A 27,540-nucleotide genomic window follows, 5' to 3' on the forward strand; every position below is an offset into this window, starting at 1 on the left:
ATACCTTGTGCTTTATCCTCATACCACAGACGAGCAGATTATATTTTTGTTTGTTTTTCTGTATTTTGAAGAGTGAGTAGAACGAAAATGGCCATTTCAGGACAGTGGCAAAGTCTGCTTCATCCACCATGTCTTGGGCTTTTTTCAGTACATCTCTTGCTGATTTTTTTCGCTAGCCAATCTTCAATAGCCAGTTTACATCAGCAGATGTTTATTGGTTACTGAGACAGGGATTAAAATCAATTTGCATGAATGAGGATAATGCAGGATCACTGAAGGTGGGCTGGTAGTTTACAATCAATGTATTAGTAGACAGTGTGTTGCATTGGTATTTGAAGTGGATTGAACTGGAAGTATTGAAGTTTAAGTGGTAAACCCAATGCTGGAAATGGAAACAATTTTCCCCGGGCTCTCCTAATTTCGGGGCCCAAGGATGGCAACAGAGACGAGGTGGAGTCATTAAGAATATAATCTGATATTTAACTGCATTTCGTTATTTAAAACCTCTGCCCCAGCAGGACAAATGTAATAGTAAAAATGTTTTGCCTTACTTAATAGATCAGACTGACTGCATTTATGTTAGGCCCAGCTACTGAAAATGAGTCCTGTCTCTCCCTCTTACTGCAGGTCGTAAAGCACACCTAGGGGGCACTACTAGAAGTGTTGTGGTGTTTATAAATCGTACTGGCATAAGGTTGGCACATTTGAGTAGGGCTGGCCTGTATTCGGACTCAGCAATCGCTGTCAGGACAGGAAGGTGGTTGAACCGCCCCCCTAATCCTCTCCTTTCCAACCTCCTTTCGTCAGTCAACAAACCAAAACACTTTCTTCCTTTTTATCTTCCTGCTAAGTGTCACTGCTCTCATTGCATCACATCACGTTCAAATACAAAATAACATAATGTTTTTTTTTTTTTATGCAGATGCTCCAACTGGTCTAGGTTTAGTTGCTACACTGCTACTGCTGTGCTGGATGTCGTGGATCTCTGGGGGTCGGAGGTTGTTGGACTTAAATGAACAAGTTATTACCTTCGGTGATGATTTTCTGGTGGATAGAGTTTATTAATTTGGGAGGGAGAGCACCCTTACTAACTTAACACATCTGCTCTGGTTAGGTCAAGCAAACACTTCTGTGCAATCTGTGGTCATACCCTGAAAGCAATGGCACAATCCTCGGGGAATCGAGTGTCTGCCAATTTCAAACATTACCAACAATTGTAAAGTCAAGAAAACAGCAGCATAAACATTCTCAAACCAATTTAGAAAATTTTAGAAAACACTATTCAACATAAAGACACCAGAAAAATGAAAATGTATTCAGAGAAACGAGCGTTACAAATTAGTGAAGCTTTCAAGCGAAAACTGTCTAAAAAAATAAAGGCACCATTGGGGGGAGAAAAAGCTGTTTGGGGTTGACTGGCATTTAGACACAGTTTTAGGTCAACCTTGATGGAGCTGAGCTTAGATGCACCAAGTGGACAGTCCCAGTCAAAGATCTTAGTCTTCAGTTGATAGAAAAGTTATTTTTGGTCAGTTCTGCAGAACCTAGCTCCGTAAAATAAGCTTATGGGCTCCTGATCGCTCTTTCAAGCCAGGTCTCCTGCAGGGTCCAGTTCTCATTTGTCTCCTGGGCCCTATTGGAGTCAAGGTTCTTTTTGCTTTTTTAGTCCCTGAAACAATTTAACAAGAGGGGCCAACCACTTGACCTCTGGAGAGCAGTTCCACTCCCTGGGGACCAACCAGAGTCAGCAGTGTTTGTCCGAGTCCTCCTCTTCTGGCCGGATTCAATCTCTGATTTTCAGCAGGACCACCTTTTACAGTTGGGGTCATCCCCAGGCCCAGGAATGTTCTGAGGATGTGTTTGAGGTGCCACATTCATCCTCTGTGCTAGCCAACGACTTGAGAAATTCAGCCACTAAGCCCTAACTATATTTTTCTAATATGTCACCTGCTTTTTCAAGCCTTTATTTTTGCCTTATTGTAAAATTACCTAGCAGCCCTTGTTTCATTAAGACAGATCCCATTGTCCATCAGGCAGGCCTGTAATTAGCTCTTTGACAATTCTCCTGTTTAGATATCTCTCCTCCTAGCAGATAGTAAGGGACAAACTAGTTTGAGCACTATGACTTGAGCCAGGCAGCCTAGGAGAGTCTGATTAATTGATATGAAAAGCCCTCCCTTCCATTTCCAAGTCAAATGAAGTAGTGCTAAAGCTGCCCTTTGTGCTGCCCACTGTTCTTGTCCTCCCCCAGGTACCTGATCTCTGCTGAGTAGTCATCAGGTAACACCTTGCAGGGCTCAGAGGAAGGCCACTGTCTTCAGAGCCAGGGTCAATAACTTTTCCAACCTGGGATGTGTGTTCCAACTTTGGAGGTGCTATCAATGGCAGAGCCTGTTTTAGACCTGCTCTGGCTCAAGCAGTACGAAGTATGATTTTACAAAGTTACTTTCCCGCTCATGTTAACAAAAATCTGATTTCACTGTTATATCAGATTTAGAAAATGAAGGTGGAAATAATTTTGGATCATTTTACTAGCATTTCCCAGGGAGCTTAGGAAAATATGATGTTATGCCCAACTAGGCCTGTTCAGGGGAAATCTAGCAAATCCTACACAGTGAAATAGCTGTTGGATTTTACTTCACTGAAAGCAGACCAATACAAACGTGTAAATGCTCTGTTTTATACATTACACTTTTCAGATTTATAATATTAGGTTAAAAGACACACTTTAGGGTGATATATGAATATATAGGTGTGGGCTTTTCCTCCATGACAAAGGCACTCCATTTTGCTGCATTTAAAATGCAGCCCAGCTGGAGGACGATGGTGCGCCTGCTAGACATATATTTGTGTTATGTGTGTGGGTGGTGTAAATCTACACTGCGTCTCACAGGACTTTTAACTTTCACTTCTAATGTGCATTTCCTATGCCATGTACAATGATCGTACTGGACAAGTGAAAGGCCAAATTCGATTAAACCAATTTTACCAGTACTAGTTTAGGGCTAGAGCACTCACTCTATAGCAGTGTCACAGGGCACGGAGTCCTAATTGCAGCAAAGAAATAGGTTCCAGAGAAAGCCAAAATATCTGGCATGAAATACGTAAAAAGCAGAGTTTGCTATGCTGAGCTATTCCCTTTTCAGTAATAAACCCACCAAAATTTGACTGCTCCAACAAAAAGCATAATTAGTTTCTGTTTGCTGTTAACATTTATTAACTTATTTATGAATTTATAATATGGATAACAGTTGATTGCAAAGTATTACTAATCAGCACCCTATTTCCTAAGTGTTAAAAAGTCATCATGGGCACATCTGTAATATACTATCAGTAGGGCCACTGGATTTGTGCTGTTGTGCAGCTGCAGCGTTTTTCCCATAGTTATGGATTTGCTACATTTGCCACATAATCCATTATTTTGTGCATAATCTGCAGGTTTCTGGCTCATTGTTCAAAAGTTACTAAAAATGCAACAGCATGTGTTACCATGCAGTGCAAGTTTACCTTGCCATCTTTCTGTTGGTTATTGCTATATTAAGTTGTTCAATTGATATCAATGAGGTGTGGTCTATGCCCAGTGAATGTTAACAAGTGTAACAAGCATTTGCAATGCAATGGATCTTGCGTATGCTTGAGTTAGAGCTATTAGCATTGTAAATTCCTAACTGGACTTTTCTTGCCACATAAATTGAAAATGAAAAGTTAAAATAGTTGACATAATTGAGTCGATTCAAAGCGACACTGCCGCCATGAGCATGAGAGCGAAGAAAGACACAAAAGAAAAAACAAGTTAGCTCGCAGTCAGTCGTATTGGCAAGTGTGCAGTTATCTATGTAACAGGGTCGATGGCCAAGGCGGTAACAAAACTGCCCCAAGGAGGGACAAACATAGTATTTACCACTGATGATAATGGATTTTTGAAAGGCAAGCCAATGAACGAGTGATAATGATGGCATTGTGGTGGGGCATGGCAAAAAGCCCACAGATAGATTACAACACATCAGAGCGCTTGCACGCTCAACCTAAAAATGTCAAAATCATTAAACAGTACTATCACAAACTGTGCTGCATAAGGCCGCACAATTTATCCTTTCTTGCTGCATAATTTAGTTCACTGCGCTGTATAATTTGGCCCTCCCCTGCTGCATAATTCTAGCTGCACTGACTGTGCAAGAGAGTCACCAGTCAAAACTGCAACATCTTGAGCTGTTAGCACCGTAAACTGACACATGCGTTTAATCTTCCGCTTGACCAGTGCCCTTATCCTACAGATTCTTAGAGACAATTTATCATAATTAGAAGCAACTTCTTCTGTAACCCTCTTTCTGATGCGGTTACTAACAGATGTTATCACAGTCTACCGCTACTCGATCAACTGTCACACCACACTGGAACTACAGACATATTTTAATCACTTCAGAAAAGGCCAGTAACTGATCACACCTTCTATGCGATCCACCATGCCAGCTTCTCTTCTGGAAGAGGCTCAACAGTACATGTCTTCTTTATTGTGACCCTGTAAACACCCTGCCCATACTCTGATACTTCTAGAATCCAGAGCTGGTCTTGTGCCCCAGCTGTCCTAGAGAACCTCATTCACCACTTGCAACATCCTCCCATTTGGATTGCACCGACTGCCTATCCTGACTTTCATCCTTATTGTGCTCTGCAACCTGTAGGATCAGAGGGAATATGAGGACTTTTCCGTTATCCATACATTGGGTGCTCTACTACATTGCTGATGTTGAACTGTGTGAAGGTGGGCCTTGAAAGACGAAAATCAAGGATCGTTCAGAAAAATTCTCAGTAATGGATCCAGAATCCACACATGCAGAGAAACTATTCAATAGTGCCACATAGGAGAGATACTGGCATAAAAAAGTCAAGAAAGCTTCCCTTCACAGCAGAGGAAGTGTCTAACTATTCATGTACATCTTCAGCACAAGTCATGAAGCTCGGAACACCAAGGAGAACTCCATGAAGCAGGCAGCTCATGCATTCACAGAAATCATGTCATAAACATCGAGACCTATGGTGCAGTGGTAATTTAAGCCTACTGAAATAAAAAAAAGTTCCTCTAAAACAGGGGTCTTCAAACTGGGGGCGGACCCCCCTAGGTTGGCCTCAGGTTGGGAGTATGTGTCAAAAGGGAAAGGACTCCAAATACTCTTCAAAACTTCCACCCTCACTTCTAATAATCACACTGTGGATACTTTTACACTGTCTGGCATCATGTATTTGCATTTTTAAAACAGTGAAATAAGTTAACTGCAATGTTTAAGTAGAGACATGTTTAATTATTGCCAATTTACTAAGTTTGTGAAACAGGCACCTCAACAGGCACGTTTCTCCTCAGTGTAATTGTGAAAAATTCGGTGGGGGCCCGATTTTTTCCCCCGCCCGCTGAGGGGGCGGAGCATTACAAAGTTTTAAGACTGCTGCACTCTAAAGCTCTTCCATGTGGTTGTTTTTAAAGCAGGGCAACAAAGTCTTCTTTTAAGTTTGAAAGTGCTGTCTCTGGTACTTAGTGGTTCCTGAAACTGGATTGTAGGTCGTGTACGAGGGGATTACTTCGTATATTCCCGCAAGAATTACCACTTTATCCAGTTTTTCCCCAAAAGCCTTGACAGATTGACAGGTAGCTAACCAGAGCTTGGAAGTTTGCCATTTTTCTTCACAGTGAGGGTGATAATGGCATGTTTCACATGCCTGCAGACGTTAATTTAAAGAGATTTGTGGTGGTCGAGCTCATGATGACGAATGTAGGAAAGACTTGCTTCGTGCAGCTGTATGGCATGTCTCCGGCAGCGTTACAGGCTTTGTTTTCTGGTTTAGGGTGCTCATACTGTTGTACCCATCGAAGTGTAGGGTCTCCTCAAATTGTAATTTCTTCGCTGACGACCTCCTTTTGGTCCCCCTTTGTCCGGTTCCATTCCCCTCTCTGTTTTCATTCGTCCTGGTTTCATGCTTTCTGCTTCCGCTCTCGTTCCGCTTCCATTCCGTTTATATCTGCATCGTGTCCCTCCATCCGGTCTCTTGCCCCTTCCATCCCACCCACTATTCTTAACCTGCCCCTCATTTCTCCTCCACTCCTTGCACCGTGAGTGTCCGCGCCCCCGTCATCCCTCTCGCAGTTCTCTCGGTAGCCCCCTCCTCCCCCGCCTTCCTTCCTGTGTCCACGCGCTTGTTGCGCAGCAGGAATGCGTTAGTCTCCCTTCTCAGCGAGAGATGTCGACAGCCGAGAGCAGATGCATTGTTCTCCTCCAGGGTGTCTAATGAATCACGCATCCCTGTTCTCGCAGGCACTGCTGCAAAGTGGCTTCGGACTGGGCCGTCTCTCCTTTCCACAGTTGTGGCCACTGCTAGCACGTCTATTTTTATCACAGAAGTAAAAGGAGAGGGGAGCGACGCCATGAATAAATTAGATTGTTTGCTGGCAGGGAGACTAGCGGGGTGTTCGGGCGGTTTGGGGGTTGCTCCATATTTTGCCGCGCAGCTGGAAAAGGCTGCCCTTCTCTCTGTGAGTAGAATGTTTTATGGCTGCCCTCCCATAGAATCGGCTTCCCTCTTCTGCTTGTGTGGGTTGCCCTTAATTTGTGTCTCGGGTGTGATCGATAAATCAGGGGTCTGGAAATACTTTTTTCGTCACGTATAAATAAGACACTTGTTCCCACTGGAGTTACATCACCAAACGATGTTGGCCCTTACGATCTGCCCTTGAGGGCTTCTTCGTCTTGACTACAGCACGCACTTCAGTGCACTCGGACGCTGTATCACAGCACTGTCTCACCCCTTCTGCTCTCACTTCACTCTTTAACGACCGTTCAGTCACACTTGTGGCACGAAGCTGCAGTGCGACGTTTTTCTTTAAATTAAGGCTTGAAGCATTTGGGAACATAAGTGGCAGAAACGTGAGATGCACGGGAGCACTTTGTAGGAGAAGGGATAGGATAGTGATTGGGGGTAGGGTTACTCTCTGAGAAGACCTGGTTGGTAGCCCTAATGTTATATTCTGTGCGCAGCAGCTGATATGATTAAAAACGGGAAAGCTAGGAAGTCCTGGGGCTCTAGTTACCCCTATTTCAACATGTTTCTACAGTTTAAGATCCCAAATGCTTGTGGCTTTCGTCAGGACTACCACAGTCCACATCTATTCCATAATGTTGATATAACTTGTGAATTTATCATACATCAAACACACCTAAACCACCTACTTGGTGTCTTTAAATGGGTATATATTAAGACAATAGTACTCCTTAGGTACATAGAGGAGAGGTGTGCCTGCAGGCATGGACGGAGATATTTTAGGCCAGCATACCAGCTGGGAACCTTGACGTCTGTGTGACAACAGGCATGTCTCTCCTTGGTGTACCTATGAAGCACTATTAAGTGACTTAATGTAGAGCCCCAGGACTTCTAACCTTTCCCATTTTTATGGGCGAGCACAAATCTGTAATCTCTCTTTGGGCTTGAAACCACGCCCATGCCACGTCAGTCACTTACATTGGTTCGTGGGCTTGCCTTTTAAAATCCGCTTGCTTTCATTTGTGAATGGCATGCATATGTCATGCCTTTTCCAGTGTTTAGCCCACCTACACAGCACCGGTAAAGTACCAAAAACATACGTGGCTCGATGTTTTCAGCCTGGAGTCTGGAGTACTTTATCTGTTTATTTTCAAGCAGCGCAATCGCGCTGCATTTTACATAGCGCAATCGCGCTGCGTTTTTTTTGCTTTACAACGCTAATAGCTCTGGAACAAATGCAAGACCGTTGCATTGAAAATGCTTGTTATTCATACCAGCAGGCTAGCAGATCAAAACGGTAGGGCTATCAGGCAGGAATTTCAAATGGTAACCTTGCCTCCACTCACTACCTTATTCTTTTTGCTACAAAGTGCTCTTGTGCATCTCACAGGTTGTAGCATTCCCTGTTCCGCAATGGAACAAGAAGGAACTCTATGATGTAGCATGCAGCCAATACCCTAGTGGGTGAATTCTTTAAAGCATAATAATCCTTTTCTCCTTAGGTCAATTGGAGTGTTTATAGATTGATCCAATCAAGTTGGGTTATATAGTTTGTGTAAAGTTCTGTGATAGAGGAGGGTTGGCCCAGGCTCTACAGCACCACTTCACTCCCCTTAATTTATGTATGTCTGTCCACCCAATCAGGACTGGCAGACATACAACCATTTTGTTTTATTTTTTATTTTATGTACACTATCCGTCATCCGTCACTGCCAGGCTTACATTGACCGTAAATTGCAAATAATGCTCCCCCTGCAATGCAAGATGCCTCCCATGGCGAGGGGAGCATTACCTTTTTTTATTTTCAAAACGAAAAACCAATTTTTGGATTTTTGTTTTGAAAATAAAAAAAGAAAACTGTTTGGTGCAGGGCTGCCTCAGGCTGATTCAGCTTTGTACCAAACAGCGATATGCATTGACAGGAACTGTTGTGACACTGGTTCCTGCCAGTGCATTATAAATGACCACCTGTTTGGCTGTCTTTTATAAAATTGAGGGGAGGGCCCTCTACTGTGGGGGGATGGAGTAATTTACTCCATCCCCATGGCGGAACAACAGGCTGTCCGGCAAAATATGCTAGGCTCTTAATTGTTAGCCTACACTTTGAGCTTCCTTTACATCTACAGAATGTTTTAAAATGTTCAGTTTCAATTTTTGCCTTTTTATTTATATACACTTTACTATTCAGTTAATATTATGTATTTTTTCAAAACAGTTGTGTGCCCTCTGAGTAGGTTTGGCAGACCCCCAGGATCTCCAGACCACAGGTTAAGGACCACTGCATTAAAGATTTGCACCAGGAATCATTTTCTGGCTTTAGAAGCACTGGGTCAGTAATAAGTTATTCCTTTTTCAGTGTCCTGAAGTGGAGACAACTTGCAGCAATCCCAGTCACCTTAATTAAATCTCTGCTGTTAATGAATAAGGGCCTTGGGGAAATAGCTCCCAGCATGTAATGGAATTGGTGAGGTGGTTCTACCACTTTTTTTCCGATTCAGATCGATTACTATGCTCTTCAAAAGTATAGAAGAACTTACATTTTTTTTGTATGAATCACAAATTTGAAAACACTGAAATTTTAATAGCTAAACGAGTAAGATACACATACATTCCTCCTTTCATTTTCTTCACATGTATGACTGTTGTGCAGGGACTTACTAAAGTAGTATCCAGCATTTAGCTTTAGAAGTTATTACATGCAAAGAATTCATCATTGCGTGGTGCCGCGAACCTGAAAAATAATTGCTGTACTGTATTATGTAAACTGACACAAAATCAAATCAAACACTTAATCTTGAAGCCTCTAACAATGTGTAGCTTGTCTGTACACACACACTCGTATTTCAAGCCTGGCGTCAACAGATTGGCTGTCGCAACTGTTTCATAATTGTTTTTTGGCACACGGTGATGGTTTGTTTCAATCATGCAGAAAATATGTTACCCTAGAACAGTAACGCAAACCTTGATCCTGAAACGGGCTATTTATTAAAATCGAGACATTCTACTTAGAAATGGTGGTCTAATGTTCTGAAACAACCATAGTAGTGTGTCGGTGTACAGCTTTAAATGCACTCTAGCCACAGGAATATATCCTGCTTCTGACTAAGTATTCTAAGAAGCATTACTGATAGAAAAATTATACCTCCCCAGACTTCCTAAGAAGGGAAGTCTGAATGGGTACCAGTGGGCTTGTACTTCCCACCGCTACACATTTGTGTACGTAAATTCAGACGAACAGTTAATACGTGATTCATAGCATTAGCTGGGTAATGGAACTTGGCAAACACTGTTTATTGAAGGGGCAGTAACCTCCAGGGAGCCAGCCTTTAAAAGGACCAGCATTGAATGCCCAGGCACTTTCTAGTGTTAGTGTTCTATAAGTGCATGCTAGTTACCATAACCCACACACAGTATTGACCCTAATAGATACTAACCATCTGCGCACTACTGTGATTTCTAGTTAGCACTCCCCTATACCCCAAAGACATAACTCTTTATATTTGACTGCACCTTTAGTGCACTAAATCCCCACACTGCAACATAAATACACCAGCCCACAGAACTGCACCCAGGGACACTAACCTATCACACTGCTCTTCATGGTGGTCACTAAGCCTCCATACAGCAGGGACACTAATCGATTCAGTTGTTGAATGGTCACTTTGCCTCTTTCTCTGCAGAAGGACTTGAGAAGTGGTAACAGATTCAAGGTTGAAGTGACACTTCCAAGAAGCCACCCATAGTGGGGATATAAAGCTAACTAACCTCTTGTGCTTGGTACACATGCTTGTCAGGAAATATCACACTTGCTCTACCTCACTAAGATATGCCCTTTCATACTGCCGGATCTTCTGCCCAGTCCCCTCTTCAGGTGCTGATTCATTTATAGAATGTCTGTGCACTCTTGAAGGCCTAGTTACTATGCATTTAGTTCATCCAGTGCAATGTACGGGTATTGCATACACTTCGAGCATCTACTCTCTCATCCACATAAACTGTTCTGCTTTATTGCCCAGATGTTCTCTCCCACCATCTTGTACATTGCCTCTTGAGCCTCCCCCATTCTTCATCACATCTTCCTTTGGTGTTTGTTGGAATCCAAACTAATTATCACTGGGTCAGCATCAGTGTCCTTGCTTTGGTAGTGGGTTTTGTGGGCTCAACTTCCCATTGATACTTGGCCTTAGCCTCTATTTGACGAAATCTGCATATGCTACCCACACATGGTTACTTCGCATTCTATCACCTTCATGGCAGGATTGCCCAACCCACCCCAAGTGTAATCTGCCGCGTTAACCACCTCTGGAGTCTGACAGGTTAGTGATCAAATCCAAAACTTTGGTAAACATTCTTAGTTTCAACCTGGGATTGTAGCATGGAACTGAGGAGGCATAGGCATGTACTCCACACTGTAATAATGACTTGTGAGTTTCATAGACGTGAAACCTTTAAAAAAAAATCACCAACTGTTTTAGCTGCATCAAAGGGTGACTGACAGAGTGAATGGTAAAACCAGTGTGACAATCTTCATTCTTAGCTAAAAGCGCTACACGGAGGACAATCCCCTAAAGACTTTGTTCTTCTTGGGGATTAGATCCGATGTCCTAGGAAGCCGTAGAATTTGTAATTGTGGCTGACTACACACAGCCGTTTGTCATAGTTCATGTGAAGAGTGTGAACGGGTTGTTAAGGAAGTATTAGTCACAATGATGCAAAACCTGCCAGATTCTTATTTAGAGTCAAAAGCCGAAATTCATTTTGTGAATGTCTCTTGTAAGTGCTAGTGGAAACCCCACCCACCCGTCGCTGTGTCGTGCTGTCACCCACTCTCATTCTAGTTCTTTTCCACCTTGGCATTACACCTCCAGCTAAACTCAGTCACCGGCGACCCCCATAACCCCGTTTCTTCACTTGCAAGCCCAGATTTTACTAGCGGCGATTAAGGAACAGCATCCCTCCCCGTGGATGCTTTTAAGGGGAGAATGTACTGTTTACCGTGGGTGCCTTTCCACATCCGGATTCCATTCTGGTTGCGTGCTTTATGCCTCGAAGGCTCACCACACAACTCAGTTTATTTTCAAAATATTATTTAATTTTGTGAAATTAAAAACGACACGAGAATAGTTCGTGGCTGTAATTGCATTCATTTTGTTGGCGCTGCCACGTCCTGTGGTGTAGAATCTCATTTGAAAGAGAGAGGGGTTGCTGAGTTTCTTGAAATGCGAATTATATGGTTCAGTTACGTCTTAATCGATTGTTTCCCCTCCACAATCGCGCTGTTATTCTTCGTCCTACGGCACAACAAATCAAAACCTGAATAGCCCAAATGTCTACAAAATATCTTTCTCCCTTTCTATTTTTAAAAAACAGGAACATCTCTCTAAAACCTAAGATGTTGTCGAAGAAATCGGAATATTTAGTAAACGGTCTTCTTTGTTTGACTTCAAGATTGATTTTCTTGTTTTTCTTTCAGCCAGTTATCAAATATCCTCTTGTAGTCTTGCTTACCTCACCACGTTCCGCCCTTGTGACACAAAGGGTTTCTTCGCCCTTTTAGGTCTGGCTGTAGAGAGCTGTACATCTTTTATAGTGGAATGCATGCCCCAAAATGTCTTGATGCCAATGGCTGCTGAAGAGCTGTTGGGTCTCCTGTTTGTCATCCTACTTGCAAACATTATAGCTGACCTGATTAGGCTGTATTGCACTGTAGACTGCGCCTTGTTCATGGTCTCATTAGGTCCTCATTAGGTCCACAGTATGTCCATTAGTAGTTTAGTGTCGGTTGGTCTGGTGTCTTAGGCATTAATCATAGGCACATCCATTTACCAAGCTGCATTCTAGGGACAGTCGCCCATTTCAAGCATACTAGGACAGCGACTGTCTACCCTGCATCTCCTCTTAGGGAAGCTAACCACAATGTAGTGCACACTACGTGCATCCAACTCCTATACAGCATACAAAGGGACTACCTCACCCCTAGTGCACCACTGTACTGTGTTGTAAGTGGCTTTATACAGCACATACTGCCCCTGATGCACTGATTGGTACATTAACACAACTCACCACACCCCAGCAATTCCAAACCAGCCTACTGTTAAATATCACAAATCTAACTGTAACCTAGAGCCACTAACAACCACTAGTTTATTTTACGCACACTAGTGCATCACACTGCGTGCTGGGTGAACTGCACTGCTTCCCAGGCACCTACCTTGCTAAAGCTCATTGTCAGAAGTCAATCTTGCTGCTTGCACTGTAATAAGTCTAACCCACTACATTTCACCCTAGTGACACTGAAGCAACAACACTGTCTTATGGCCGCCATCTCATCACACTACTTCTTATTTTGGGGGCACCAACCAGCCACTAAGTTGTGACCAGGGGCACCAGCTGGCCCCCGCCCACCATTGTGGGCACAGGCCCTTTCCACCAACCCCGCTACACTCGCCCTCGGGTGCACCAGCCCCCACACCACACTGGGCCCTGGGGTTGGGGGGTGGATGGGGGTACCAGCCCTCCGACCACACTTGGTGCCGGGTGCACCAGCACCCCACTATAACGTATTGCCAATACCCCCACAAAATCACAACTAGGGACACTAGCCTAGGACTCTGAATGCCACTCGCACCAACACGCAACTACACTATACAGTAGTGACCTAGGGTCACACACTTTCCTGCTTCTTAGGGACAGTACTAACTACTCTGCATCCTAGTAATACTAATCAGTCGCGCTGCATTGCACACTAGTTGCTGTAACTCGACACACACCATTGGCCCATATGGAAGCTAACCACATATAATCCAGTGATTTCTAGGGAACGCAAAATACCCCACTTTTCCCTCCAGTAATAGCTGCACTTTATCCTAAGGACAGAGATCCGCCACATTAGACTGTACCTTAGGCACACAAATCCACCATGCTGCACCATAAATACTAATCCATAGCACTTCCCCCCAGAGATAACAATACATCATAGTAGAATCACTTACCTCTTACATCCCAGGGACACTAATCTTCCACACTATGTAACTGACTTGTCTCACTAACATGTGACTGCACCACGTCCATAGGACATAAATCCACCACACTGCACAACTCCCTAATAATACCGAGCACTACTTCAATTATGATAATTGTGTATTGTCAGAATCAAACTGTCTAAACATGTTGATGCATAATTACACCAGACATTCTGAATTTAAAGCTTGCCCTTTCTCCAAAGCAGCAGTCAGGGAAAGATATCTAATTGTGGCCGATAAGAATCCACAGAACCATGTCACCTAGCCCTTTCCTGCCAGGACGTGAACATAGAGGCCATGCCTGCTGGTATTCGTTGTACTCATTTATGTAGCACCGTCTATCTTGGATCCTTTTGAAAAAGGTTCTCCTTTCCACTAAGTGGCTACATGGATTGTGGGACGATATGGGACAGAAGAGGACTCTTTTCAAAGCCTTAAGATATTAACATTTTAGAGATATTTAAGTTAATGATTCTCTACACACCTAATAATCCTTCCTTGTACGACAGATTCAAAGTTGACTTTAATAAAGATTTCTACATGTACCTAGAATCATCTGTTAAGGCATCCTTTTTCTCATGAGACTCTAGAGTTAGCACAATACTGAGATACACCAGGCAGTCAAAACACCCAGAGGGTTTATTTATTACAGACCTCATTTCAGATTGAAAAACTGCACTACTTTCACATACCACTTAATTATAACAAGAATATGTATAGAGCATGCCTATTTTTACACAATCTATTTCCATTGTTTACCCAGTTTTACTTTTGGTTTCTGTAGCTCAAATAAATGTTAATCTGTGCCTAAAAAGTATTAACCAAAAAAGAAAATGCTTTTTCTTACCATTTTCTCTCATTCATGCTTCACGTTTTGCAAAGCAGGCTTGTTTGGCCTTTTCTGTGCTTGGTGGCTAGGGTGCACACATGCTGCATTCTTGAAATGCACATATGACTTGAAAAATAAGTAGACCCCTCTATTCACTGAAGCTGTGTCCCGCAGCAGTAATTTCCAAGGGAATCGTAAAAGTAGAATAACCAAAGAACCTTTGGTCCTCATTGGCGCCAGATCTAGTGATAGAGGTAGTTCAATCCATGACCACTTTAGTTTTTGGGAAAAAGTAACAAACACTGCAAGTGCCATTTACTCTAAAGTATGTGCTGTACATATTAGGATTGTTTCCCCCTAGTTAATGTGGAAATTGAAGAGCCTGGCACATGGCGAATTTATTGTTTACAGTTCAGTGGTCCTTGTGGTACTCAGTGATTTGAGAGTAGTTAATAGATTTGATCATAGCGGAACCAGTTCGATTTGACAGGGCTGAAATACTCTGGACAATCAGGTTACCGCTGCTGTCTATTGTTTCTTGTTGGTTTTTCATTGCAGCCATGTTTATGACTCTTTATCTTTTCTAGAGTGGATGTCCTAATTTGTTTAACCCAGACTATGGCCCCATACGGTCAAGGATTTACAAAGACAGCTAGCTAATGTCTCCTGCAGTTTTCTTGTATGTACTGTAGTGAGTACTTTCTTGTATGTAGTGTAACGCCTGCTTTATTCCTTTTGTCACCCTCCCGCCTTCAACTCTTTATAGTACTTTCTGTCTCGTGCAATAAATAGTCAAGGCTGAATACATGAGGAATCGTACGATGGTAGCAATATTTTTTAATGCAAAGGAATTTATTTGATCATTGTTGGTCTTCGGAGTTTCTGGGATATTTTCTTGTTCACAGCCTGCAGTTGTACAGACTGCTTATTCCCACTCGGGATGTGTAGTCGTTTCAGTGTCAATAAAACAGAGTCAGACCATCTCGACCTGATTTTATTAATAGCTAAAATTATGCAGGCATTTTGTTGAGCTGTACATACCATGGTTCCAATCTCCCATCTTTAGGTAGCTTTGTGAATAGAATCATCCATATGTCTTTTACCACGACATCATTCTTTTTAGAATTCTACTTGTGAGAGGACTGGGAAGGCTGAACAAATAGCTATTTGTTATTTATGCTGCTACATTCATTCCTGTATTAAGCAGCGAGAAATACATAGGCAGGGTCTGTGGGGGGTGGAGGTGGGTGGGGTGAGGAGCATACATTTGAAGATGGGAGATCTCGATAGGACCTTGTTTGACCTTGGAACTGGATTTACTATTTGGTCAGCATTTTTATTTAACAGCATGTTTGTGGAAAATGCAGTCTGTTGCCTTACTGGGGTTTTCACACCTCTTGTCTGGGCTAAGTTAGGGTAGTTTGTGGTTTTCTACGTTTTGGGGACTGTAACTCTTCTCTTACACAGCTCCTCCGAGTTTCATTTTTCTTATTTTGTGCAGCCACAAGAGCCACTAAATATCATTTGATGGGTTTGGTACGCTAACTGAAGCATGAGCTGAAATTTTTAAGAATTACCGGCCTTTAAACTACTAGATGGTGACTTAATCCACCAGCAGATGAACAGTTTTCAGTATGCTATACAGCATGGCTAGAAACCGTTGAGAAAAGAAATAGGTCTCATGGGCTAGATCTGTTGGCTTGGTCATTTTTGGCTTTTATAGTCAATAACTGCATTCGGTGGCTTCTGCATGCATCTTATTTAGCTGCTAAGAAAAAGTAGTGGGGTATATCTATCCCAAAGATTTTTGACAGGGATTTGTTAAGGGCTTTGAGTGGCATTGCTGTCCAAGTAGATCAGATATAAGATGTTCTTTTTGGCTGCGAAGTGAAACAATAGTTGTTGGAATCTCTGCTCCATAGCTGGCCATTTTGTGACCTGTATGGTGTAAGGTTTCATCTATCTTTATTGCCATACATCCTGAAGGGATGACATTTCTCTTGGGTGGTTCCTCAGAACGGGGCTCTGCTTCTTGGAATCAAAAGCTGACAGCACAAAATGGCTAGTCCTCTTTTGGCAATCGTCACAGTCCTGCAGCAGTAATGTTGTTCACTCTAACCCTCTCTTTTAAGTACTTTCCCCATTTTAGAACTTAATCCAAGGCTGGGTGCAGGTTAAGATTTTTGCAAGTGCCACAGAGCTTGCAAAAACATGGACGGCCCAGTGCGGCCAGGCATGATCAGCAAAAACGCACACTACAAACGTATTCAAGGATGCACATCTATTGTACATGGCTGTTTCTAGCAATTGCCTTTCACACTACAGTAAATTCATGGACAGCCAGAGAAACCATGGGGCGTATTTTCAAGCCCCTTGTGCCTTCTTGCACCACATTAGCAAGGCATTTCTGACACGCCATATTTACAAAGTAAGCTAGTATTTTGCCACTTTGTAACTCCTTGCACCACATTATTCCTGCAGATTTCACTGTGCGATTTTTTTTTTTTTAAACACCTGCTCAGAGCAGGCATTAAAATGACACCCATTATGTTCAGTGGGCCTCTCTGTGCAGCACTAGGGTCGAAGTTTTTGATGCTGCTGTAGTAAAGCGGCACAGTAGCGAAAAACATTTTGATGTTATTGTACTAAAGAGCGCCATGGTGCGCCATCTTGTAAAGATGGCACACCCACAGTGACGTTAGGTGCCAGTCGGAGGGGGCGCAAGAAAAGTGGCATGTCATCTGATGCACCACTTTCAAGTAAATATGCCCCTAAGTGTGTCTATTTACAAGTGAATAAATTGCCAAAGAAAGTTTACTTAGAGATCTGGAAAGGCAACTTTTGTTGACAGAACCTTGGAAAGTAACAGAGTGGAGTCGGGTGCCATGAGGCTTCAGGCACCTCTTGCCAGTTCCAAGTTAGTGTTGTGACCCTAACCTCCTGTGTGATAGCTTTTGTGACAGCTACTTCTCATGTGCCTACCTTACTAATCCTCTCTGAAGTAGTTCCTCCTCTTGGGCCATTCTTTTAATCTAACATCACCTGATGGAGTTGATTTTCTCTGTTAATAGCCAAATGCCTTGTCCCTACCTGATGACTTCAACTAAAGCAGTATTTTCAGTGACCAATGTGCAAACTGATCTGTGTACTGGATAATGGATTTCATTCACATTGAAGCCTGAAGGGCTTCTGAAACCTCATAGGGTTTGAGGATAGCTTTTTGATGTCTGTGCATGCATTTTCAGCTGTTGTTGCTTTCTGCGTATTAAAAGAAAATATGTACTCGCCTAGAGCAAACATTCATTCTTTGAAAGCACTTTCACTTTGTAGCTTCTCATCCGCTGGTGGATCTTTACAGCTTAAAGTCTTCATGCTGCGGGTTGTGTTAAGCGCTTTAGCACCATCTAATTATCATTGACAGTCAGTTCATATGTTGAGAGTCAAGCATGCCTTCTCAAATTTGCTTTGCCTTGAAACAGTGCGAAGAGAATAATGTGCAGATCCTTCTCATGTCTGTAGTCGTTTAAGGGCGTACTGAGACGGTAGCACATTAACCTTAAAAATCACTGGCAGGCCCTGTGGGTACAACATGTGCAAAATACTTAATTCAAATATGGAGTTGTATTTGCTTCTTTAACTGAGGATTTTTAATGTAAGTATTTGTACCTTCGTTTCACCTAATGGTCAGTACAATGACCTATGGAGTCAGAATTTGCAAAACTTTTTGATCTGAGGGTATGGGATCGGATTGATTTCCTTGTGCATATCTCGGCAAGTCTACAACAAATGTCTTGCAGTCAAGGCGTTATACATTAACGAGGCACTGAATGTTAAGTCTTTCTTTTAAAGCTTTGTGTCCTATAATTTCTTGGTTACTTGGTGCTGTCAGCTGTCTTGGTAAACAGAGCTATAACCACTGTTTGTGGGTTTTCCTACTGTAATGATTTTTGTGTTTTGACCACTGAGTCCACGTTGCACTTAGCTTAGTAGCACACGGTCACATTAGTGACCATCAACTTCATTTTTCCTATTGACTTTATTTTAGCATTAGCCACCGCTACGTTAAAAGCTGCAAGTATTTTTCCACGTTATACAATGTGCTCATGTTTATATTCTGCATGTTTGTTTGTTCTTTCTCACCAAGGGGTTAGGCTGATAATGTACTAGGACGGCAGGGAACGGTTTTGTTTTGATAGAGGGCACCTTGGGATTTTGGCCAATTCCAACGTGTTCTTTTTAAAGCTGACTTAAAGTAACCTTCATTTTTTAAATATTAAACTTATGCAGTGGGAGGGAGTTTCTAGAATTCTCCTTTCTTGTTTGTTCAAAGTATAAGCGGCCGAGACCAGATAGACCGGGGAGTGACTCAGATCTCTGACATGCTCCCGATGCTGATGTGTGTCATCCTTCCCATGAGGATAATTGATCTCTCGCTCCATGATCGATTCTGGGATCTGGCAATCTGATGCTGATTAGGAGGGAGATGTAGCAGATTTGCCCTTGCCTCCTGGTGATGCATTTTTTAATTCATTATTTGCTTTGCATTGTAATATAGATATATATATTTGCTGTATATATTGCAGTGGAGAATCATTTGCACATGGTTTCATTTCATTGCTGTGACCATTTTTAAACGTGTGCTTTCTTCATGCTTATCTCCTTTACAAACTTTGCTAAGTTAATTAATAAATGTCTTCTTTAGACTAAGAAGCGCATTCCAGAGATTTTTGTCAGTACATGAGTTTTCAGCTCAGTCATTGGTGAAGCAAAACACCTACTGACTAGCGCTATAAGGGAGATGTCCCTTTTGGCCACCATACCACACCATTAGGTTAGTCATTTAACGTGTGGTCAACATTTTTGGAGTGTCCTGTTTGTTTTAATTGGAATTCAGATCTCTGTATGCCAGTGCAAATTTTGTCAATATGTCCCTCTCTGCTTCTGTGGAGTACATTAAAATCTATGTTTATGGCCACCCTGTATGGCCCTAAGGTTCACCTAACTCGGACTCAAATGTTGGTCCAGGCTATAGTACAAGGAAGTTAACTGTGGAAAAAGCTTGTGAAGATATCTGACGAAGAGGGCATCACCCTGACCAATGGTAGAGAGGCACAGTTTAAGAGTGCTTTAATTATTGGATCATTGTGCTTCAGAAGAGCCAATATTTCTAATAATCATTGTCTTAGGCCACTCATAACTGAAGTTGAACTGTAATATTTTCAAGTAGACTGAACCTGAACACAAGGATGTCAAGTTAAGTAATATGGAGCAGCAGCTTTTTTAACCTGTGGTCCCCTTACCCCTGGGGGTCCTCAGCACCAATCAAGAGGGTCCAAGGACCAATATGACCGCTTACCATTTCCGGCTCTTTTGGGCTCCATAACTGTATTTTTTTCCTCCCATAAGAATAATAGTCTCATCAAGCAACAATAATGCTTGCTTCAAGTTTACTGCGCTGCCTCCTCGAATTTGACATACACATTAATAAAACCAACAAAGATTTTTAAATAATCATAAGTATTATAAAAACATTTTTAGTCAGAAGCTGATTGCTAGGGCGGAGCATGTGTGAAAGCGCAGTCACTGTTCGCATTCAGAAATGGTCCAGACTGATTCAGCAATCAACTTCTGACTAAAATACATGTGTATTACTGAAGATTTTCTAGAAATTCAAACCAGTTTGCACACTTAAATAGCCACTGTTGTAGCTGCTTAGTGATCCATGCATGGGTACAAAGATTGGCCAAAAGGACTTTCCAGGCTGCAGGTTCTTCCATCCGCTGCTTCACATAGTCAGGCTCTTACAGAATCCCAAGTACCTACACTTTTTGATTTGGAAAGTTTGCATGCCTGCACTTTACAGCAAAGCTGAAATCCTTCCAGCGGAGTACCAATTCCCTGTACACAACATGTCTGGCATAATGAGCACTTTTAATTAAGGTTTTTATACAATGGATGTCTGTCACTTTTTGACCCTGCATAAGCTCCATCTTTGATCATGCCTAGCTTGATTACTTCCTTATTTTTGTCTGAGACTGATGTCTATTCAGTCAGTACTTCTGTCCACTATGCCTGTAGAGTGTTCTGATTTCACCTGTTTTTCTGTTGATTTGTGATTGATCTGGGGTTAACCCTTTCGCTGCTAGGCATAGTCTCCCCAAGTGCCTAGCACTTTTTGGCTGTTTGGGGTAGTTCGTGGTTAGGTGCTGCAGAAGAAAGTCTCTGTTGTTTTTCACTGCCAATAGCATCGACAAAGGGTATGCAGTGCTAAAATCACCATCTTCCCAGCTTGAATCAGAAAGACAACATTTTCAACATGCTTTTGGCATTTTACTGGGTTATAGCCCATTTTTCCTACTTTCATCCTCCTTCCAGTTAGTGGTAGAAATTGGTGCGAAACCAATGGTGGATCCCAGTGAGCTATACATTTCTAAAAAAGTAGATACACTTCTGAATTGAGCAATGGGTCATTGGTGTAGACCCTTCAAGGTTTTCCTATAGAAAGTAACAGTTGAAATAAAGAAAATATTGAAATTGAGTTGAAAAAATCAGCCGTTCATGTCTGTTTTCATCTGTAACTTCTAACTGTGGCATATTTTCTTAAGCAAAATACTGTTGCGTCTGCTGCACCCTTCTGTGGATTTTGTGTTCTAGCTCAGCTGGCACATAGGGAAACCTAGCAAAGCTCTTAAGTTTTTGAAAACTAGACACCTAGGGGAATCCAGGTTGGGGTGACGTGTGCGGCTCTCACCAGGTTGTTATCTCCAGAATCTCTTGCAAACCTAAAAATGTGTCTAAAAAAAGCACATTTTCATCACATTTCTGTGATGGAAAGGTTTAGAAACTGCAGAGAGCCGCAAATGTCCTTCCACCCGGTATTTCCCCAAGTGTCCAGATAAAAATAGTACCTCACTTGTGTGGGTAAATCTAGTGCCCTCTGCAGGAAATGGTCCAAAACACATGCATGCAGCACATTTTTCCACTGAAATTTGACCCTCTTTTTCCAAAATGGGTAGCTCTAGGTTTTGGACCCTAACTCAGCCGGCCCCTAGGGAAACCTAGCCAACCTATACATTTTTGAAAACTAGACACCTTGGGTAATTCAGGACGTGGATCCCATTAGATGTTCTTATCCGCAATGTCCCACCTGTGTGGCTGGGCCTTGTGCAACGACAAGAATGGATCAAACCAAGTACAGTGAGAGCGGTTGCGTGGAGATTCCAGTTGACCTCGATTGGATCCCTTCCTGTTGCTGGCAGTAGGCCTCGCCACACAAGTGGGGCAGAGTTTTTATCAGCATAGGTGGAGCAATGCAGGGTGGTAAGAATTTTGTGAATTCTTGTAGTTTACAGAAGTTTCCATCTCAGAAATGTAGGGAAAATCGTGACTTCAGGCAAAGTTAGGCATTTTGCAAGGCCTTGTGGACAAGAAAATGGTGTGGGATGCATTTAAATCACACCACCCTTCACTTCCCCAGATGTTTACTTTTCAGAAGTAACTGGGTCTGGTAGGTTTTTCCAGGTAGCTGCCTACCCAGGCCCAAAAAGTGCAGCCGCTCACCATTGCATGTGGGACGATATTGGGAGTTAGCCAAGCTCTGCTGGCTCATATGTGAAATCCACACCCAAAAGAGTAGAATCTCCTTTTCCTTGCCGTTGGAATGAGATGCTTTAGTGAACAATGGAAGCAGAAGACTGTGCCCATTTTGGAAGGACTGAACCTTGGCAATAAAAACAGGGGGAGCAAAAGCCCTTGCCCAAGGGGCTGTCCCTCCATAGGATCTAGTGGAGTAGATCCCTGCTTGGGGATCACAATTCTTGGGTGATTCGCAAGCAGGGATCCACTAAGGATGGGGTACCATTGGAAAGGGGAAATGTCCCCCCTTTCTAGAGATACCTCTCTTCTGGATCGGTGCTCAGGGGCAGAGATAGCCCCACAAGCACTGATGTAGAGAAAAGGAAATTAGCAAATAATGTTATTTTGTTTTCAGGGAAAGGACATACACGTGCCTGGTGCGCTGACGTAATTTCCCTGAAAACACAGAAACCATATCGGGTGGTGGGAAAGCTGTTCCCCAAGTCAGGAGTCTTTTTCTTTGCTAAGGAAATCCCTCTGGGGCTGGCACTAGAGGGGTTTCCAGTGCCGTGAATGTCTGATGGCCGTGAGCCATTCAACGCACACAAGCACCGTGGAGTCGGCCGGATCCTGGCTGTCCGACGCATGCAAAGGGTTAATACTGGTGTGTTGTCATCCTCATATTTAAGTATTCAGTTGCAAAGGAAATTAGATGTGCTTAGTTCATATAATGTGTACTTGTTTGTGTCTTTGTGTATTATTGTGAGGTTCAAATTGTAGAAAGCGTTTAGGGATTCCTGACTTCCGTTTGTTTCAGTGAAATCTGCAGAAATCAAAGAAATCAAAAGGTTATGAATCCTTGCTTTTAAGAATACTACATTGCAGTTGCTGGTGAACAGTGATTGTGACTTCTACACCTTATCTTTAAGCAGTACTGGCTTTCGTGTGGTATGGCTGCAACTGGTGCTGACCTCGCCTGGAGGTGGGGAGGAGGGTAGAGGTTCTGTGTTCAGAAATAACTTACGAAACTTGCGATTTAAACACACCTGCTGAAAAGTTTCTTGTACGTCCAGCCTTCAGGAAGCAATTAAAATGTCAAGATACCTGTTGTGAATAATATTCTTGCCAGAGAGAGATTGGAGATTTGTCTAGTGGCATCTTTGACTCAACATCAAGTAGCCTAGAGGGTTAATATGCCTGCTGCAAAGAACAGAATGATATTTTCTGTCGATAGCTGAGTGGATTAGTAAAGCCAGCCTTTACAAGTGCTTTAAAACATATGCATATATGTGAAAGGGGGCTATGGAGAGATGAGGGGCACATTTGGCGGGAGGGGTTAGTGAGGGAATCCGGAGAGGAGGTTATAGGGTGAGGGCGGCACCAAAAAAAGATTGTTGCACAAGGTGTCACCAGCGCTAAAGTCGACCCTGTCTTTAAGGTTTGAGTTCCAGCCTGCTGGATAGTAGTGAAATGACCTAAAGTGTAGGGTAAAATATGTTTGTTATTTTAATTACTTTGTTGATGAAATTGTAAGACTAACAAGAGCATGCTGTCTTCTATTTCTACGATTTGCTACCTACAATTTAGCCCATGTTTATGCTGGTTTATGATAGTGAACTTACAGGGACTGGCATTCAGGTAGAATAATATTTATACTTGGGCATTTTGTACTGACCTGTTTCTTGTTGGGAATTGGCCTTGGTTTATTGACCTGCATTGAGTTTTGAAATATTTTTGCACAACTCTATGCAAACGATTAGTAAAATTGCAATAGGCCTATTGAGCTTTCTTTTAGTTTTACTAAAAAGTGGAACCAGATACATTACTTACGAGCCCCAGTATGTGTGTGCTGGAAAATGGTTCAGTATTTATCCCGCTCCTTGATTTATCAATACTACGGGCATCAGTAATTTCTGCTGCTAAGAAAGGGGAGGGGTGAAAAGATTTTTTTTGCTTTGAACTGCACGTGTCCAGGTTAAATACTACCGGCCTGCAGAATCAAGTGCAATTTATATTCCAGGTGTGCCAGCAATCCCGATACTGGCCTTGTTCTCCAGCTTTAGCCTAATAGCCCATAAACGTTTTTAATTGTGGGCGACTAAATTTCACTATTTCAACATGCCCCCCATGTTGTTACAGCTGAGAACATCAAGAGATAAATGTTTGGCACCTAAAGTGCCAGTGCCTGTTTCCAGAGCAGTTACAATCAAGCGTTAGTACGGACTTGTTCATTAATTAGAATTCAGCTTTTTTGTAATTGATGGAGAGGATTCTCCAATTAAACGTAGCATTCCACTGTAGTGTCATTTATTTGTTTATTAGTCTAATGTCATATAAATGAAATGTGAAATCAAAAAGACAAACGTTCCTTTAGATTTGTGAACATGAAATACACATTTTTTGTTATTGAAATGCCAACAAGATGGTTTTTTATTAAACACCCAAAAGAAATTATTTATATTGGTTTAAACATTTTAAAAGTTTTGGGCTATAAGACTTTCATGTGAATTTTGCATTAAACTTGATCCACATTCTGGGTATTAACTTTAAGAAAACTTTACCTTTTCTGAGTTATTTGGTGTACATCAAGATGTTATACGTTTATAACTCCCATGAGTAGTCTATTTTGCAAAAGCATTCTTAGGCAGGGGGCAATCTCTAGTCATTGAAAGACCTTCTGCCATCAATGGCTCCTCCGTTAGGGTGGAGGAGCACTACCCTACTGCCAGCAACAGAATCTGCAAACCTTTTACAGCGAAAGGATAAACTGTTTATATCCTTTTGTTCTGAAAGGGGCGGGACCTTGTGGGGTGACCTGGACGAGGGGCGTGCACTGTGCATTCCCCCTCAGAGCGCATGCGTGCTTGGGCAACCGTCTCAGGCCGGCCAAATATATGTGCAGTGTGCTCTCTCCAGCCCAGCACTGTGTTCCCGGGCTGAAGAGAGCTTTCACAGGCTCCCAGTCTGACTGGGAGGACCCTGGCTGGGTGCTCCCAGCCTGTCCTAATGCTGCTTTGAGCAACGTCAGGATTGGCCGCAGGGCAGGCTGGGAGCCTGTGCCTGGAGTGATGAGGGAAAGAGGAGCGGCGGAGCAGGTAAGTTTATATTTTTTTATTAAATGTTCTCCCTTCCCCTCCCCAACCCTGTGCGCCGCACCCACCCCTTGTGATTGCAGCGAGCCACGACTGCCTCCTGCTTCCCCATCTACTGTCAAACAAAGTGAGATGTGTGGCCTTTAGTGCAGAGGTGGCATTCGAGTTGTACATTGCACACACCCTCATCACTTAATGCAGTGGGAGGTGTATCTTAATTGTTAATTCCTCAAAGAGGAAGTATCTGTTTCTCAGAGTGTGTGCCCTTTGTCAGACTTAAATAGGTCTGGGATTGAAGTATATTTATATGTACTTTTCAGTAAGAGATTGAAAATCAAAGAATTTGCACCAGAAAGAGGTTCTACATTTTTCCTAATGTAATGCATTTGGCTGAATTAATTTCAAAGATGATCGAAGTTTAAATGTACAAGGCACATGGACACTTTTAGATCTTAAAAATTGGGTCCTGTAACCTAAGGAAGGGTATCTGAGAGGTGTCATTTTAGAGACTGAAAAATGTGTTCTTATGTTGGTTATTGATGGAATAAATGTTTCCAACTTTAGAACTAGTTCTAATATTTTACGTATTCTTTCAGTGGAAGAAGAAGGACTATGGGAAAATGGGCTTTCCTACGAGTGTCGAACTCTACTCTTCAAGGCCATCCACAACTTACTAGAAAGGTAAGGGGTGTGCTGCTCAGTATTACACTATTATTGGCTATTGCTATCATAGATGTGTATGGGAAATCCATTTGATAGTCATTGATTTAAATAAAAAAATGATTAACACCTGAGGGGATGCCTGCTGTAAACTATTTACACTAAGTACCTATGCGCATCTCTTGTAGTGGATGCACTTTATGTGAAAATGGCATGTTTTATGCTTGGAAAAAGTAAAAAGTGTCTCATATTTACCCATCTCTAGTTTAAAGCTCAGTGGGCTTCAAGGAATCCCCTTAATGTTTATTTAAAATATATATAGTCACAGAAAATAAAAATACAACTTTAAAACAATGAAATACCCATATAATAAGTATTCTATACTTTATATAACAAAATACACAATTTGAAGCAAAATATGCTACAGCTTATTCCTTCGAGTTCCAAGTTATAGACAGAAGTTGTAGGGCAAAAATGACCACCCTTTTATTAATATTTACTGTGAAGACTGGGCAGGGGATGCTGTGTTGAAAGGATGAATAATACCCAGTAGACTCAAACTCTCATCTGTAGAACCTTGGCTATTAACGAGAAATAACACTTTTTTGAAAGACGGTGTAAAAGTGTGAATTGCGTGGACAGTACACACTTTGTGGCTTATTGGTTCATTAAATTCAAATAGAAGTGTACTAATAGTGAGCGGCCCAGATTTAGACTACTCTCCTCATGTAATCCCTCATTAGTTTGAGACTTGAAGAATTTCTGATCAAAGTATTATCCTAACAAAGAATGTGAGCATACTTTTTTAATACTGTCTGATATAAAATGAGTAACTAGGGACGGGGCTGAAAATTAGAAATTGGATCCCGTAAATATCACTAATCTTGGTTTGTCGTTACGTTTAAATACACTCCACATGAAAGGGATACTCTCTTATCACACACTGAGCACTAACCCACTTTCCTTCGTACTGAAGTGTTTTCCAATCCCACTTCTTGACTGAAACTAGAATACCAGTTGTGGTTAGTGTGTACTATACAGAGGCCTATGCACATGGCTGTAGAAAGTATCCACAGTCAAGTTTTGTGACCCGAGAGCTATGTGCACCGCTTTTCTCCCTCTTTTTTCCCTTCATCATTTACTGTGTAGACTCTCCTGCAAGCTCTCTAGTGGGTGCTTTCGATTTCAGTTTCTCTTATGCCTTTGTTCCAATTTTTTCTTTTTCACCACACTTCTAAAAGCCGTTGTTAATTCAGATAGCAGGGCACATTTGTGTATATCCTCACAAGCTATCTTTACTCTGCCTGAGTTCGTAACTGCGGTCTAGTTCTCTGCTTCTATTTGTGTATTATCAATTTTTTTAAACATTTTATACATGCTCTTGAACGTAATGCTTTCATAACATGCTGTCAAAATTCAGTATCCAAGGCTGTGCCGCTGGAGTTCTTTTTTTTTTTTTTTTTTTTTTTTTTTTTTTAAACATTCTGAGCCACAAATATCTATCTTATGTTGACCACATAAAGCTATTTTTACACATTCACTTTTTTTTTTTTTTTTTTTTTACAGTTGAGGCTTAGACTACACAATATTAGATATATCAGCTAATGTAATCAGTAGGATTTGTAGATGCTCCGAACAGGACGTAAAGGCGTCGTTATTGGACTTATTACTTTTATAGTACAGTGCATAACATAGCCTGGAAATCTGCCCATGTGTGGGTTTTGCTCCAGACCTTCATTTTTGTAGCTCAGCTAATTACTAATCTTGTAGTAAAATGTGTAATTCTTTCAACGTCTGCACTACAGGAATTAAAAACCGATCTCCACAAACTCCT

General features: G+C 42.0%; 1 protein-coding gene across 2 annotated transcripts in view; it reads left to right on the top strand.

The window, feature by feature from the left end:
• Positions 1-27,540, top strand: part of MED13L (mediator complex subunit 13L) — a 982,865-nt gene that overhangs the window by 347,307 nt on the left and 608,018 nt on the right. For both annotated transcript variants that reach the window (XM_069214516.1, XM_069214517.1), the window contains exon 3: positions 25,643-25,727. In XM_069214516.1, coding sequence (XP_069070617.1) covers positions 25,643-25,727 — 85 coding nt within the window. The remainder of the gene's footprint in view (positions 1-25,642; positions 25,728-27,540) is intronic.

Source organism: Pleurodeles waltl, chromosome 11, assembly GCF_031143425.1.
Source record: "Pleurodeles waltl isolate 20211129_DDA chromosome 11, aPleWal1.hap1.20221129, whole genome shotgun sequence".
NCBI classification, from domain to species: domain Eukaryota; kingdom Metazoa; phylum Chordata; class Amphibia; order Caudata; family Salamandridae; genus Pleurodeles; species Pleurodeles waltl.